The sequence below is a fragment of the Amblyraja radiata genome, chromosome 1 (genome assembly GCF_010909765.2).
Source record: "Amblyraja radiata isolate CabotCenter1 chromosome 1, sAmbRad1.1.pri, whole genome shotgun sequence".
In the NCBI taxonomy this organism is placed as follows: Eukaryota; Metazoa; Chordata; class Chondrichthyes; order Rajiformes; family Rajidae; genus Amblyraja; species Amblyraja radiata.
This window is the reverse complement of record NC_045956.1, coordinates 33,904,582-33,919,788: the sequence shown is the minus strand read 5'-3', so window position 1 is coordinate 33,919,788 and position 15,207 is coordinate 33,904,582. Positions and strand designations below refer to the sequence as shown.

Genomic DNA, 15,207 nt, shown 5'->3' with positions numbered 1-15,207 from the left:
CCTACGATCAGTTCGGCACAGAGATTGTGGGCTGAAGGGCCCGTTCCTGTGCTGCAAGATCACTAGTTCACAGGTCATGGGAGCATGATGAGGCCATTTGGCCCATTGAGTAGAGATGGTTGAAAACTTCAAATTCCCAGGAGTCAAATCACCAACAACTTCTCCTGGACCACCCATATTGAAGCAACGACCAAGAGAGCACACCAATGCCTCTACTTCCACGGAAGGCTTAGGAAGTTCAGCATGTCCCCTACAATGCTCACCAACTTCTACTGCATTTTATCAGGATGCATCACAGCTTGGTTTGGGAACTGCTCCATCCAAGACCGCGAGAAATCGCTGCAAACTGTGGATGCAGCCCAGACCATCACACCGCAAATTCACACAGCAGTCTGAAGAAGGGGGTCACGGTGGCACAGCAGTAGAGTTGCTGCCTTACAGTGAATGCAGCGCCGGAGATCCGGGTTCAATCCCGACTACGGGCGCTGTCTGTACGGAGTTTGTACGTTCTCCCCGTGACCTGCGTGGGTTTTCTCAGACTGCTTCGGTTTCCTCCCACACTCCAAAGACGTACGGGGTTGTAGGTTAATTGGCTTGGTAAATGTAAAAATTGTCCCTAGTGAGTGCAGGATAGTGTTAATGTGTGGGGATCGCTGGTCGGCACGGACCCAGTGGGCCGAAGGGCCTGTTTCCGAGCTGCATCTCTAAACTAAACTAAAAGGGTCCCAACCTGAAGTCACCCATTCCTTCTCTCCAGAGATGCTGCCTGTCCCGGTGAGTTACTCCAGCTTTTGTGTCTATCTACAACCTCCCATCTATTGACCATTTATACCTCACGCTGCCTTGGCAAGGCCAGCAGCATAATCAAGCACCAGTCTCACCCCAGTCACTCCCTCTTCTCCCCTCTCCCAAGAGGTATAGAAGTGTGAAAACACACACCTCCAGATTCAGGGACATTTACTGCCTCATTGGTGACCCTCGGACTATCTTTGATCGGATATTACCTTGTACTAAACATTATTGCCTTATCATGTATCTGTACACTGTGGACGGCTCGATTGTAATCATGTAGTTTCTTTCCGCTGGCTGGTCAGCATGCAACAAAAGCACAAAAGTGTCAACATTCTCTCGCAACCCCCGAGCTTCCGAGCTCGGCCTCCAAAATCCAAACCGCCCCCAAAACCAAAAGCAGCGGCACTCCCCGCGCCCCTCGCATGCGGCGACCGACGTAACAGACGTTTGCTTCACCTACCCGCCACCTCTTCGGCGTCGCAGACGTGCTTGATAAAGGACGCTCCCCTGTCTAACACGGCTTCATCTTCCATCCTGTAGTAAGTAATAGAAGAAAGATTGGTCGCATTGTTCTTGGCACCAACAATAGTTTGCCAGGAGGGCAGCCTGTGCACCCTGGCGCATTCACCCGCCCACGACCGCAGCTCACGGCACCTTACACCCTGCCCTTGACAGGTCCACTAGCGGGCAAGGTATGATAAGCAAGATAATCCCCCTCTGCCTGGCCCTCTTAAAGCAGATTGAGTTTGACATGCCCTGATGTGACAGGTCCTGGACTGCCAACACAGTCCTCGCTTACTTTAACATGAAGAGAGACACAAAAAGCTGCAGCAACTCAGTGGGCTTTCGTCTCGGGAGAAAAGGAATAGGTGACGTTCTGGGTCGATACCCTTCATCAGACTGAGAGTCAGGGGAGAGGGAAACAAGAGATATAGGCGGTGATGTTGAACAAATGAATGAAAGACATGCAGAAAAGGAACGATGATCAAGGAAATGGTCTATTGCGGGTCAGGTGAAAATGAGTTATACAGACAATGAAACTGAACAGGAGGGCAATGAAACTAGTGTAACAACTAGGAAGAGGGAGGGGATGGAGAGAGGGGGAAAGCAAGGGCTATTAGAAGTTAGAGAAGTCAATGTTCATGCTCCTGGGGTGTAAACTGCTCAAGCAAAATATGAGGTGCTGTTCCTCCAATTTGCGCTGGGCCTCACTCTAACAATGGAGGAGGCCCAGGACAGAAAGGGCAGATTGGGAATGAGAGGGGAAGTTAAAGTGCTGAGCAACCGGGAGATCAGGTAGGTTCAGACAGACTGAGGATTTCAATTCAATGATACATTTTCGTCACATGTACCTGGGTACGGTGAAAAGCTTTATTTTGCTTACAACCCGGTAAAATCATACGGCTCACCTCAACCAGACAGTACACAAGAGTCGCCACGTATCTGGCACTGGCAAAGTCACAAAAAGTTCATTTGGAGATACAGCGTGGAAACAGGCCCTTCAGCCCACCGAGTCCGCGCCGACCAGCAATCACCCCGTACACTAGCACTATCCTACACGATAGGGACAATCCACAATTTACAGAAGCCAATTAATCTACAAACCTGCATGTCTTTGCAGTGTGGGAGGAAACCAGAGCACCCAGAGGAAACCCACAGAGTCACAGGGAGAACGTGCAAACTCCGTACAGACAGCACCCATTGTCAGGAACGAACCCGGGCCTCTAGCATTAAGAGGCAGCAGCTCTACCTGCTGCGCCACCGTGCTGCCCTATAACACAATGGCCTGCATTGGAACCATATCTTTGCCTATATAAGAGCCTATCTTTCTCTGCAGCTATAACCCTATATTCTGAACTCTGTTTATTTTTTTACACACTCATGTACGGTATGGTTACATCAGTGTACAATTACAGTATATGATTAGTCATGTATGAGTACACGTGTGTATGGTATGTTTTGGATACAGGATGGCATCGGAAACATGGTGACTCTTGCTTCAGAGTAATAAGGTCATGTCATAGGAGCAGAATAAGGCCATTCGGCCCATCCAGTCTACTCCGCCATTCAATCATGGTTGATCTACCTCTCCCTCTCAACCCCATTCTCCTGCCTTCTCCCAGTAACCCCTGACACCCGAACTAATCAAGAATCTGTCATCGTTACTGAACTTTGGACAAAAGATGAATTGTACCTGTGATGATAAAGTGCCGTTGGACCATTGAACATTCCCGTTCACATCCCCGTTAAGCCTCCTCCTTCCCACCCATGTCCTCCTGCATTTTGACACCTCCCCTGCCATGCGGGAATGTGTTGAGACCAACTCCGCTATCTGTACCTCTCATAATCTTTTATACATCTAACAGGTCACCATTCAGCCATCTTGCCCCCAGAAGAAAAATAGCCCAGTCTATCCAACCTCCCCCCATAACTAGATGGGCTCCCATCCAAGGGGGTGGTCTATGAGTTGGTTGTAGAGGACGCAGCACAGCAAAGATCTCGGGTGGTAACCGTATATCTATAGCCCCACTTCCAGTATCTCCACTCGTGGAAACATGGAAAGGCGGCACGGTGGCGCAGCGGTAGAGTTGCTGCCTTACAGTAGCAATGTTACAAAATTTTGAGATTTTAAAAATCAAGTCTGTAATTTATCCCATCAGATAAAGCATAAAAATAAGTTTAATTTGACACCTAATTCACTTTCATATCTCAAGTATTTAAAAAGTTATGGCCATTTTCATACTCGGAAATGAGCATCTTGTTCCCTATTGATTTTCTATGGACATAACAAAAAAGTTGTGATCGTGAACAGTCAAAATCCCATAACTTTCTTAAAAATTAAGAGAACTGAATGAAATTTTCAGTTATCATAGATTGAAGCATTCTGAAACAAATATAAAATAATCTTACTTGGATGACCTGAAATTAAAGCATATAATTAGTTAGTTACCTAATTGTAGCTAATTTCAGACTTCAATTACTAGATCTAAACATCTATCCATTTCTTAATAAATGATTAACATTTTTAAATAGCCTAAATGTCCAAATAATATTCACAAATAATTCACGATAAAACATGATTTTTAAATCTCATTTACATTAATTTATAGGCCAAATGGAAGGAATTTAGTGTTTAATTGCTGTAAATAAATGCCCATTTAAATCAGCTTTCTAGTGGGTTCCTGTGGAACGCGCTGGTTTAGAACGTTCACATTGCGGTAGATTTGTGCCCCAAATGCCCAGAAAAATACTGCGCGATATAATGGGCCCAAAATGAGCTACTCGCAATATTAAACTTTGTATAAAGGGATCTTTAGAAGCCCTTTTTAATGTAAAAATATACAACCTACCTTCTGTGGTTTGCTTTATGAGACCCTGCGGTTGCTGGCGGTCGCGGGTTTAGAGATTGATTTTTAAACTACTATAACTATTATTCAAGGCCTTTAAACCTAATAATAGCTTTTGCGACGGGGTCTTCCAGCGATTTTTCGTTAATAATTAACTAGGCTGAACATCTTCGATTTGAACAGCCTAGAGAAAATCGCGTTTTAAACCCGCCCCCTCTAAACGGCGCCGAAATCGCGCACACCCGCAGCGGAAGATTTTCAAAGACGCTTCAGGTAGGCTTTGCAACATACCTACTTACAGCGTCAGAGACCCGACTACGGGTGATGTCTGTATAGAGTTTGTGTGTTCTCCCTGTGACCGCGTGGGTTTTCTCCGGGTGCTCCGGTTTCAACCGACACTCCAAAGATGTGCAGGTTTGTAGGTTAATTGGTTTCAGTAAATTGTAAATTGTCCCAAGTGTGTAGGATAGTGCTAATGTACGGGGTGATCGCTGGTCGGCACACTGTATCCCAAAATCTAATGTAAAGATCAAGGAACAGTCCAGCACAGGCCCCTCATCCCACAATGTCTGTACCGAACTAGATGCCGACTAACTCTTATCTACCTGCACATAATGCACACCCCTGCATTCCCTGCATGCACATAATCCAAGTCTGGCCAACCTCTCCCAATAGGCAACACCTTCTGTCAGGTTTGCCCTCATTCTCCGACGTTCCAGAGAAAACAATCCAAGTCTGTCCAACCTCTCCCTGTAGCTGAAACCCTCTAATCCAGGCATCACTCTGGTAAACCTCCTCTGCACCCTCTCCAAAGCCTCCACATCCTTCCTGTAATGGGGGCGACCAGAACTGCACGCAATACTCCACATGCAGCCCGACCAAAGTCATACAAGGCTGCATCATGACTTCCTGACTCTTGTACTCAACGGCCCAACTGATGAAGTCAAGCTTACCATCTGCCTGTTTGACCACTCCATCTACACTTGCGTTCCCACTTTCAGGGTGCGGTGGGCTGAGACCCCAATATCCCCCCCTGTGCATCAATGTGGTTCAATCTCACCATCCTACTTCTACACTCCATGGAATACAGAGCCAGCCTCTTTAGATTTAGCATGGAAACTGGCCCTTCGGCCCATCGCGTGCATGCCGACCATCAATCACCCATTCACATTAGCTCGATGTTATCCCACTTTTAATAGACATTAGGACAGTATAGGGATAGGAAAGTCTGAGGAAGGGTCTCTACCCGAAACGTCACCCATTCCTTCTCTCTAGAGATGCTGCCTGATCCGCTGAGTTAATCCAGCACTCTGGGTCTATTTTAGGAAAGGTTGAGATGGGTGAGGGCCAAATGCAGGCAAATGAGTCGGCATGGACAAGTTTAGTTTAATTTAAAGATACACCAAGTCCACGCTGACCATCGATCACCCGTTTACACTAGATCTATGTTATCCCACTTTCTCATCCACTCCCTACACACGGGGGGGAAATTTACAGAGGGCCAATTAACCTACAAAGGCTGATCTGGAAGTCAGACTTGAACCAAGTTCTGCTGCAAGATCGAGCCTTCTCGAGATTACCATCAATGGAGATTTGTTATGACTCATGTCGTACAGAATGCAGCAAAGTGCAGGAACATAAAAACCAGCAGGTTTCCTGTGCCGAGATCTGCTAACCTTGGCCGCTCATACGCTTGTACGTTTTGGCACACAGCGTGGTGGCGATAACAGCAATCTGGTTCAAAAAGTGGCAGGACTGGGCGCTAAATATTCCAGGATATAAAGCACTCAGGAAGGAAAGAAAGGAGGTGGGTGGGCAGTTCCGATTAAAGGGAAAGAGAGAGAGAGAGAGAGAGTGTGTGTGAGAGAGAGAGTGTGTAAGCGAGCGCGTGTGAGCGAGCAAGCGAGAGTGCGCGCGTGCGAGAGAGTGCGCGCGCGAGAGTGTGCGTGTGTGTGTGTGTGAGAGTGTGTGTGTGTGTGTATGTGAGAGAGTGTGTGAGAAAGTGTGTGTGTGTGTGTGTGTGTGTGTATGTGAGAGAGTGTGTGTGAGAGTGTGTGTGTGAGAGTGTGTGTGTGTGTGAGCGTGTGTGTGTGAGTGTGTGTGTGTGTGTGTGTGTGTGTGTGTGTGTGTGTGTGAGAGAGTGTGTGTGAGAGTGTGTGTGTGAGAGTGTGTGTGTGTGTGAGCGTGTGTGTGTGAGTGTGAGAAAGTGTGTGTGTGTGTGTGTGTGTGTGTATGTGAGAGAGTGTGTGTGAGAGTGGGTGTGTGAGAGTGTGTGTGTGTGTGAGCGTGTGTGTGTGTGTGTGTGTGTGTGTGTGTGTGTGTGTGTGTGTGTGTGTGTGTGTGTGTGTGTGTGTGTGTGTGTGTGTGTGTGTGAGAGAGTGTGTGTGAGAGAGAGTGTATTGTGAGAGAGTGTGTGTGTGTGTGTGTGAGAGAGTGTGAGTGTGTGTGTGAGTGTGAGAGAGTGTACGTGTGAGAGAGGGTGTGTGTGTGTGTGTGTGTGTGCGTGTGTGAGAGAGAGAGAGAGAGAGAGAGGAGAGACAGACAGACTTGCTTTCAATTCATTTCTGAGGAATAAAGATTAACTGTGCAAAAAAAAAGAGAGAAAGAGAGAAATGAGAGGGTTGTCATTGTGAAAGTGTTGTGTACAAGAAGTCCCTAGTGTGTAGGATAGTGCTAGTGCAATGTATCTCTAAAAAGGTCTAAAGTCTAAGTGAAAGTTTAAAAAGGCTGCTCTGAAACGAGGCAAGTCACCAGTGCAGATGGGATGGACCCTGGGATCCTGAGTTAGTTGTTACAGATTAAGTTTAGTTTAGTTAAGAGATGCAGCATGGAACAGCCCCTTCGTCCCACTGACCATAGATCACCCATCCACTAGTTCTGTGTTATCATACTTTCTCATCCTACACTGCAGACGACTCGATTGTAATCATGTATAGTCTTTCCACTGACTGGATAGCACACAGCAAAAAGCTTTTCAATGTACCTCGGTACACGTGGCAATAAACTAAACTACACTCCCCAAATACTAGGGGCAATTAACCTATAAACTCACATGTCTTTGAGATGTGGAAGGAAACCGGGGAATTGTCATACAAACTCCACACGGCCAGCACCTGTGGCCAGAATCGAACCCAGGTCTCTGGTGCGGTGAGGCAGAGACTCTACTGCTGCGACACCATGCCGCCCAAATGCACCATGGTTAAACGCACAGTGTGTAGGAAGGAAACTGGTTTACACCGCAGATAGACACATAAAGCTGGGGTTCTCAGCGGGTCAGGCTGCATCTCTGGGGGAATGGAATAGATGACATTTCGGGTCGAGACCCATCCACAGACCGAGAGTCAGGGGAGAGGGAAACAAGAGATATAGACGGTAGATAGAAAGCATACTGTTGTGTTGCATCACGGCCTGGTTTGGGAACAGCTCTGCCCAAAACCTCAATAAAATTGCAGGAAGCTGTGGACGTCGCCCAGTCCATCACACAGACCAGACTCCCCACCATTGACTCCATCTACACTTCACGCTGCCTCGGGAAAGCAGCCGACATAATCAAAGACTTGTCCCTGTCCCACCCCGGTCAATCCTTCTTCTCCCCACTCCCATCCGGTAGGTTCACCAGGTTAATTCCTGGGATGGCGGGACTGTCATATGCTGAGAGAATGGAGTGGCTGGGCTTGTGTACACTGGAATTTAGAAGGATGAGGGGAGATCCTATTGAAACATATAAGATTATTAAAGGGACTGTCCCACTGCGGCGACCTAATTGGCGAGTTTAGAAGAGTTTAAAAAAGTGTCATGTTGAAGACCTCCTTCGACTATGTAGAAGACTAGCTTCGGGAAAATTGGACACCGAATAGCGGAGAGTGAAGACGACCTCCTTTGATCTCCTTTGACTTCCCTTCGACTATGTTGAAGACTATCTACCACTACCTTCGACTACCCTCGATTACCTACGACTAACATGCCGACCTACTATGACTTACTTCGACTAAACCTACGAGTAAAAAAAATATCGAGCATGTTGAAAAATACGCCGCGACCTAGCTGAGGCCTCGAGTACGCGGGGACTACACTCGAGCATGAAGGAGAGTTACAAAGACCTCCGAGGACCTTGTGTCAACCATGCTGCGAGTATGAGTCAAGGGCAAACTCTTCTGAACTCGCGGATTAGGTGGCCGCAGTGGGACAGCCCCTTAAGAGTTTGGACACACTAGAGGCAGGAAACATGTTCCTGATGTTGGGGGAGTCCAGAACCAGGGGCCACAGTTTACGAATCAGGGGTAGGCCATTTAGAACGGAGAGGAGGAAAAACTTTTTCACCCAGAGTTGTGAATCTGTGGAATTCTCTGCCTCAGAGGGCGGTGGAGGCCAATTCTCTGGATGCTTTCAAGAGAGAGTTAGATAGGGCTCTTAAAGATATCAGAGTCAGGGGATAAGGCAGGAACGGGGTACTGATTGGAGATGATCACCATGATCATATTGAATGGTGGTACTGGCTCGATGGGCCTCCTCCTGCACCTATTGTCGATTGGCAGAAGCTTGAAAGCACGCACCACCAGACTCAGGAACAGCTTCTTCCCCTTCCATCAGCTAGGGAACTGTCCGATTCACCTCTACCCCATTGCGGACATTGGACTTTGTCTCTGGAACTGATGCGCTACAATGCTGAGAAACCAGCCTCCCATTGACTCCATCTACTCCTCGGCAAGGCCAGCAGCATAATCAAGGACCAATCTCACCCTGATCACTCCCTCTTCTCCCCTCTCCCATCCGGAAAAGGTATAGAAGTGTGAAAACTCACACCTCCAGATTCAGGGACAGTTTCTTCCCAGCTGTTATCAGGCAAGTGAATCATCCTACCACCAACCAGAGAGCGGCCCTGAACTATCTCTTTGGTGACCCTCGGACTAGCTTTGATCGGACTTTACTGCCTTTATCTTGCACTAAACGTTATTTGCCTTATTCCCTTGATCCTGTATCTGTATTCTGTGAATGGCTTGATTGTAATCATGTATTGTCTGTCTGCTGACTGGATAGCACACAACAAAGGCTTTTCAATGTACCTTGGTACACGTGACAATAAACTAAACTACATTCGGTGAGCCGAAGGACCCATTTCCACGCTATATCTCTAAAAAATCTCTTTATACTAAAGGTATCAACTCTCCTTTCAATCACTGCTGCATCACTGCGGACACAGTCTGACCCAATGACTGTTTCCAGCATTTGTGAGTTCTATTTGTGTTTATCCGATTTCAATGGAGAGTTTTGCTGAGATAATGGTCAGATACAACTAAGGCATTGTAATGGACGTGGCTTATGGACGGCTGTTGAAAAGGTGCAATGTAGCCGGCTTATTGGCCAAATTTAGTTTAGTTTACTTTATAGAGGTACAGCGCGAAAACAGGCCCTTCGCACATTAACACTATCCTACACAAACTAGGGACAATTTACACTCCCAAGTCAAATAACCTACAAATCTGCAAGTCTTTGGAGTGTGGGAGGAAATTAAGATCTCGGAGGAAACCCATATGGCTCATGGGGTCTCTTGTCCATGTGACTGGCCATTCTCCCCCTGACATCTCTTCCCAGGACTATGCCACATGTACCAAGGTGCAGTTAAAAGCCTTTTTTGTTGCGTGCTATCCAATCGACAAAGACTATACATGATTAAAATCAAGCTGTCCACAGTGTACAGATACAGGATTAAAGGAATAATGTTTAGTGCAAGATAAAGTCCAGTAAAGTCTGATTAAAGATAGTCCGAGAGTCTCCAATGAGGTAGTTGGTGGGTCATTGACCTACCAATGCCAGGAACAAAGGAGACTACAGAGAGGGGTGGACACTGCCCGGTCCATCACAGGTAATGACGTCCTCAACATCAAAGGTCCGTCATGGGTACTGACCTCCCCACCATCGAAGGTCCATCAGAGTACTGACCTCCCCACCATCAAGGGGATCTACAGGAGTCGCTGCCTCAAAAAGGCAGCCAGCATCATCAGAGACCCACACCACCCTGGCCACGCTCTCATATCGCTGCTACCATCGGGAAGAAGGTACAGGAGCCTGAAAACAGTGACCTCCAGGTTCCAGAACAGCTTCTTCCCAACAAGTCAGCCTGAAGAAGGGTTTCGGCCCGAAACGTTACCTATCTCCTTCGCTCCATAGATGCTGCTGCACCCGCTGAGTTTCTCCAGCATTTTTGTGTACCTTCTTCCCAACAACCATCAGGCTCTTGAACACTGCCCAACACTAACCTCAGCAACTGTGATCTTTGGACTTCCATAGACTTTGCTTTTGGTTCTACCAAGGACACTATGATGGCTGGCTGTGATTAGTGACGATTCATTCATTGTATTATTAATAGTCAGTGATGCAGTGTGGAAACTGGCCCTTCGGCCCAACTTGCCCACGCCAACCAACATGCCCCCATCAACACTAGTCCCACCTGCCTGCATTTGGCCCATATCCCTCCAAACCTGTCCTATCCATGTACCTGTTCAAATGCTTCTTAAACGTTGCGATAATGTGATGATTGTATATTTATTTGTGTTGTTGGGCCTGTTTCCGTGCTGTTTAGCTCAATATAAACTATCAGATTGCTGTTAGAAGGATGTTGCATTACCATAATGATCCCAATATTAGTCTCGCGATTATGGCTGGCTGCTGTAAGTGATTATTAAATTATTGTATTATTAATAGACTCGTAGTCACACAGCACGGCAACAAGCCTTTCAGCCCAACTTGACCACGCTGACCAGCATGCCCCATTTACACTGGTCACACCTTTGTCCCATATCCCTCTAAACATTTCCTATCCAAGTACATGTCCAAATGTCTTTTAAAAGTTGTTAAGAGTACCTGCCTCAAATACCTCCTCCAGCAGCTTGTTCCATGAATCTACCAACCTCTATGAAAATATTTCCGCTTAGGTTCCTACTAAATCTTTCCCCTCTCACCTTAAAGCTATGTCCTCTGGTTCTCGATTCCCCTACTCTGGGTGAAAGATACGGTATAATATACACCCAATTTATTCGTCTCATAATCTTATACACCTCTTCTAGATCACCCCTCAGCCTCCTGTGTCCAAGCAATAAAGTCCCAGCCTACTCAACCTCTCAACTTGTGGAAACATCCTCATAAATCTTCTCTGCACCCTTTCCAGCTTAACAGTATCTTTCCTACAAAGAAACAAAGAATTGCAGATGCTGGTTTATACCAAAGATAGACACAAAGTGCCGGACTAACTCAGCGGGTCCAGAGCAGCATCTCTGGAGATAAACGATGGGTGACGTTTCAGGTCGGGAGCTTTCTTGAAACTATGAAGAAGGGTCCCGACCCAAAACGTCACTATCCATGTTCTCCAAAGATGCTGCCTGACCCACTGAGTTACTCCAGCACTCTGTGTCCATGTTCTCCAGAGATGCTGCCTGACCTGCTGAGTTACTCCAGCACTCTGTGTTTATCCACAGTTCCTTCCTACACAAATTTTCAAACTCACTCTCCAAGGATCCCCTTTAAGGATTCAGACCATATCGCACATTATCCTCAACAGAGCCGTGCAAAGTATTTTATCAGGATGCATCACAGCTTGGTTTGGGAACAGCTCCATCCAAGACCACAAGAAATTGCAGAGAATTGCGGACGCAGCCCAGACCATCACAAAAACCAACCTCCCTTCCATTGACTCCATTTATACCTCATGCTGCCTCAGCAAGGCCAGCAGCATAATCAAGGACCAGTCTCACCCCAGTCACTCCCACTTCTCCCCTCTACCTGCAAGAGGTACAGAAGTGTGAAAACACACACCTCCAGATTCAGGGACAATTTCTTCCCAGCTGTTATAAAGGCAACTGAACCATCCTATCACCAACCAGAGAGCTGTCCTGCCTTCCATCTACCTCAATGGAGACCCTCGGACGATCTTTATTCGGACTTTACCCTGTATCTGTACACTGTGGACGGCTTGATTGTAATCATGGACAGTCTTTCCGCTGACTGGATAGTCACAACAAAAAACTTTTCACTGTACCTCGGTAAGCGTGACAATAAACTAAACTAAAATCTCAGTCCACTACGTGTCTACCCCAACCCACTGGGTCACTGTGTGATGACCCCAGTCCACTGTGTGTCTACCCCAGCCTTCTGGGTTACTCCAGTACTGTGTGTCTACCCCTGACCGTTGTGGCAGTTTACCCCAGGCACTGGGACCATCCTGTTGACCCGTCCACCGACATTGTCCGGGGGTGGGGGGGGGGGGGGGGAGATGAGTGCTGGTGAACAGGTTTAGCTGCAATCCAGAGGCTAATTAACACATTCCCACCTCCAGGCACCACTCCATTTAGTGAAGACAACAGAACAATAGCAAGCTCCCCCTCACTGGGATCAAAGGGCAACCGACAGGCCATCCTCCCCCAGGCAATGCACCCATTGTACGAATGAGAGAGAGAGAGAGAGAGAAAGAGCAGGATTTAGACTTTAGAGATACAGCGCAGAAACAGGCCCTTCGGCCCACCGAGTCCGCGCCGACGAGTGATCACCCCATATACTAGTTCTATCCTACACACAAGGGACAATTTACACTTTACAAAAGCCAAATAACCTACAACTGCACGTCATTGGAGTGCAGTCCTTCCATAAGCTAGGGTACTGTCCGATTCACCCATTGCGGACATTGGACTTTGTCTCTGGAACTGATGCGCTACAATGCTGAGAACTATATTCTGCACTCTGTATCTTTCCCTTTGCTCTACCTATTGTACGGGAGTTTGGCTTGAATGTACAGTATTTATGTGATATGTTTTAGATAGCATATTTTCTACAAAGTGTTTCACAGCACCTCAGTCGCTACATATGACAATTATGAATCTAAACCGTTCACAAGCCTGATAACAGAGGGGAAGAAGCTGTTCCCGAGTCTGGTGGTGCGCGCTTTCAAGCTTCTGTACCTTCTGCCGAACGGGAGCAGGAAGAAGAAGGCATGACCAGGGTGTGAGTGGCCCTTCATTATTTATTGAAGGATAGATCACAGAAGGGACAGTATAAGAACCGGCCCTTCGGCCCACAATCTCTGAGCCCAACATGATGCCAAAACCAACTCACCTCTATCTGCAAGTGATAGACAATAGGTGCAGGAGTAGGCCATTCAGCCCTTTGAGCCAGCACCGCCATTCAATGCGATCATGGCTGATCATCCAGTCAGTACCCCGTTCCTGTCTTCTCCGCATATCCCCTGACTCCGCCATCTTTAAGAACCCTATCTAGCTCTCTTGAAAGTATCCAGAGAACCGGCCTCCACCGCCCTCTGAGACAGAGAATTCCACACTCACAACTCTGTGTGGAAAAAGTGTTTCCTAATTTCCGTTCTAAATGGCTTTCCCCTTATTCCTAAACTGTGGCCCCTGGTTCTGGACATTGGGAACATGTTCCCTGCCTCTAGCATGTCCAAACCCTTATTCCTTATCCCTCCATGTCCAAGTGCCCATCTCAAAGCCTCTTAAACACCACTATCGTATCTGCCTGCAACATCAGTCCTGGCAGCGTGTTCCACCACCCTTTGTGTAAAAAAAACAAAACTTGCCCCACACACCTCTTTTAACCTTGCCCCCTCTTATGCTAAATCTATGCCCTCTATTATTGCATTTCTTCATTCTGGGTAAAAGATTCTGTCTACCGCAATTATGCCTCTCATAATTTCATATAGAGTCATAGCGACAGTCATATAGTGTGGAAACAGGCCCTTCGGCCCAAATTGCCCACACCAGCCAACATGTCCCAGCTACACTAGTCCCACCTGCCTGCAATTGGCCCATTTCTCTCCAAACCTGTCCTATCCATGTACCTGTCTAACTGTTTCTTAAATATTGCAAAAGTCCCTACTTCAACTACCTCCTCTAGTAGCTTGTTCCATACACCCACCACCGTATGTGTGAAAAGTTTATCCCTCAAATTCCAATTAAATCTTTTCCCTTCACCTTAAACCTGGTCCTCGATTCACCTACTCTAGGCAAGAGACTCTGTGCATCTACCCGATCTATTCCTCTCATGATTTTGTACACCTCTATAAGATCACCCATCATCCTCCTGCGCTTCATGGAGTAGAGGCCCAGCCTACTCAACCTCTCCCTATAGCCTAGTCCTGACAACATTCGCGTAAATCTTCTCTGTACCTCTTCCAAAATCAGGATTCCAAGTAACCTCTTACATTCCACAGACAACAATCCGTCCACTTCTGGTAAACTTCCCTTGCACCCTTTTTCAAGACTATGTTGAGTTTGTATGTTCTCTCTGTGACCACGTGGGTTTTCTCCGGGTGCTCCGGTTTCCTCCCAATAGATTTGTAGGTTAATTGGCCCTCTGCAAATTGCCCCTGGTGTGCAAGGAGTGGATGTGAAAGTGGGAGAACATAGAACTAGTGTAAACGGGTGATCGATGGTCGGCGAGGACTCGGTGGGCCGAAGGGCCTGTTTCCATACTGTACCTCTAAACCAAATTAAAGCAAGATCTGCAGTTAGGCACAAACTACTGGAGTAACTCAGCGGGACATGCAGCATCTCTGGAGAGAAGGAATGGGTCGAGACCCTTCTTCAGACTGAGAGTCAGGGGAGAGGAAGTCTAGCTGGAAAGATAAGTTGGTGTAAACAACAGATCAAACCAGATGATGATGAGGAAATGTAGAATGGTTCATTGTTGGCTATGGGGAAGGTGATAACAACACATACAAACAGGAATATTTCATCAAGAGGACAATGGAACTAAATTGTAGTAAGGAACTGCAGATGCTGGATTAAACCGAAGGTAGATACACAATTCTGGAGTAACTCAGCGGGACAGGCAGCATCTCTGGAGAGAAGAACTTGGTGACGTTTCGGGTCCAAACCTTCCTTCAGACTGAAACTAGTCGGAGAATTAGGTTGGGGAGGGAAAGCAAAGGTTACTTGAAGTTGGAGAAGTCAATGTTCATACCGCTGGCTGTAAGCTGCCCAAGCAAAACATGAGGTGCTGTTCCTCCACTTAGCGCTGGACCTCCCTCTGACAATCTCTTGTGTCACTCTCGTTGCCCTTGGCA

At 47.1% G+C, this 15,207-nt stretch overlaps 1 protein-coding gene across 4 annotated transcripts in view; it reads right to left on the bottom strand.

The window, feature by feature from the left end:
- The window catches only part of slc4a4 (solute carrier family 4 member 4), a 158,448-nt gene extending 157,066 nt beyond the window's left edge, over positions 1–1,382 (bottom strand). For 3 of the 4 annotated variants that reach the window (XM_033020316.1, XM_033020335.1, XM_033020327.1), the window contains exon 1: positions 1,253–1,382. In XM_033020316.1, the coding sequence (XP_032876207.1) occupies positions 1,253–1,325 (73 nt within the window). In that variant the 5' untranslated portion in view covers positions 1,326–1,382. The remainder of the gene's footprint in view (positions 1–1,252) is intronic. The other variant, XM_033020305.1, reaches the window with a different exon arrangement.
- Positions 1,383–15,207: the final 13,825 nt, after the last annotated feature.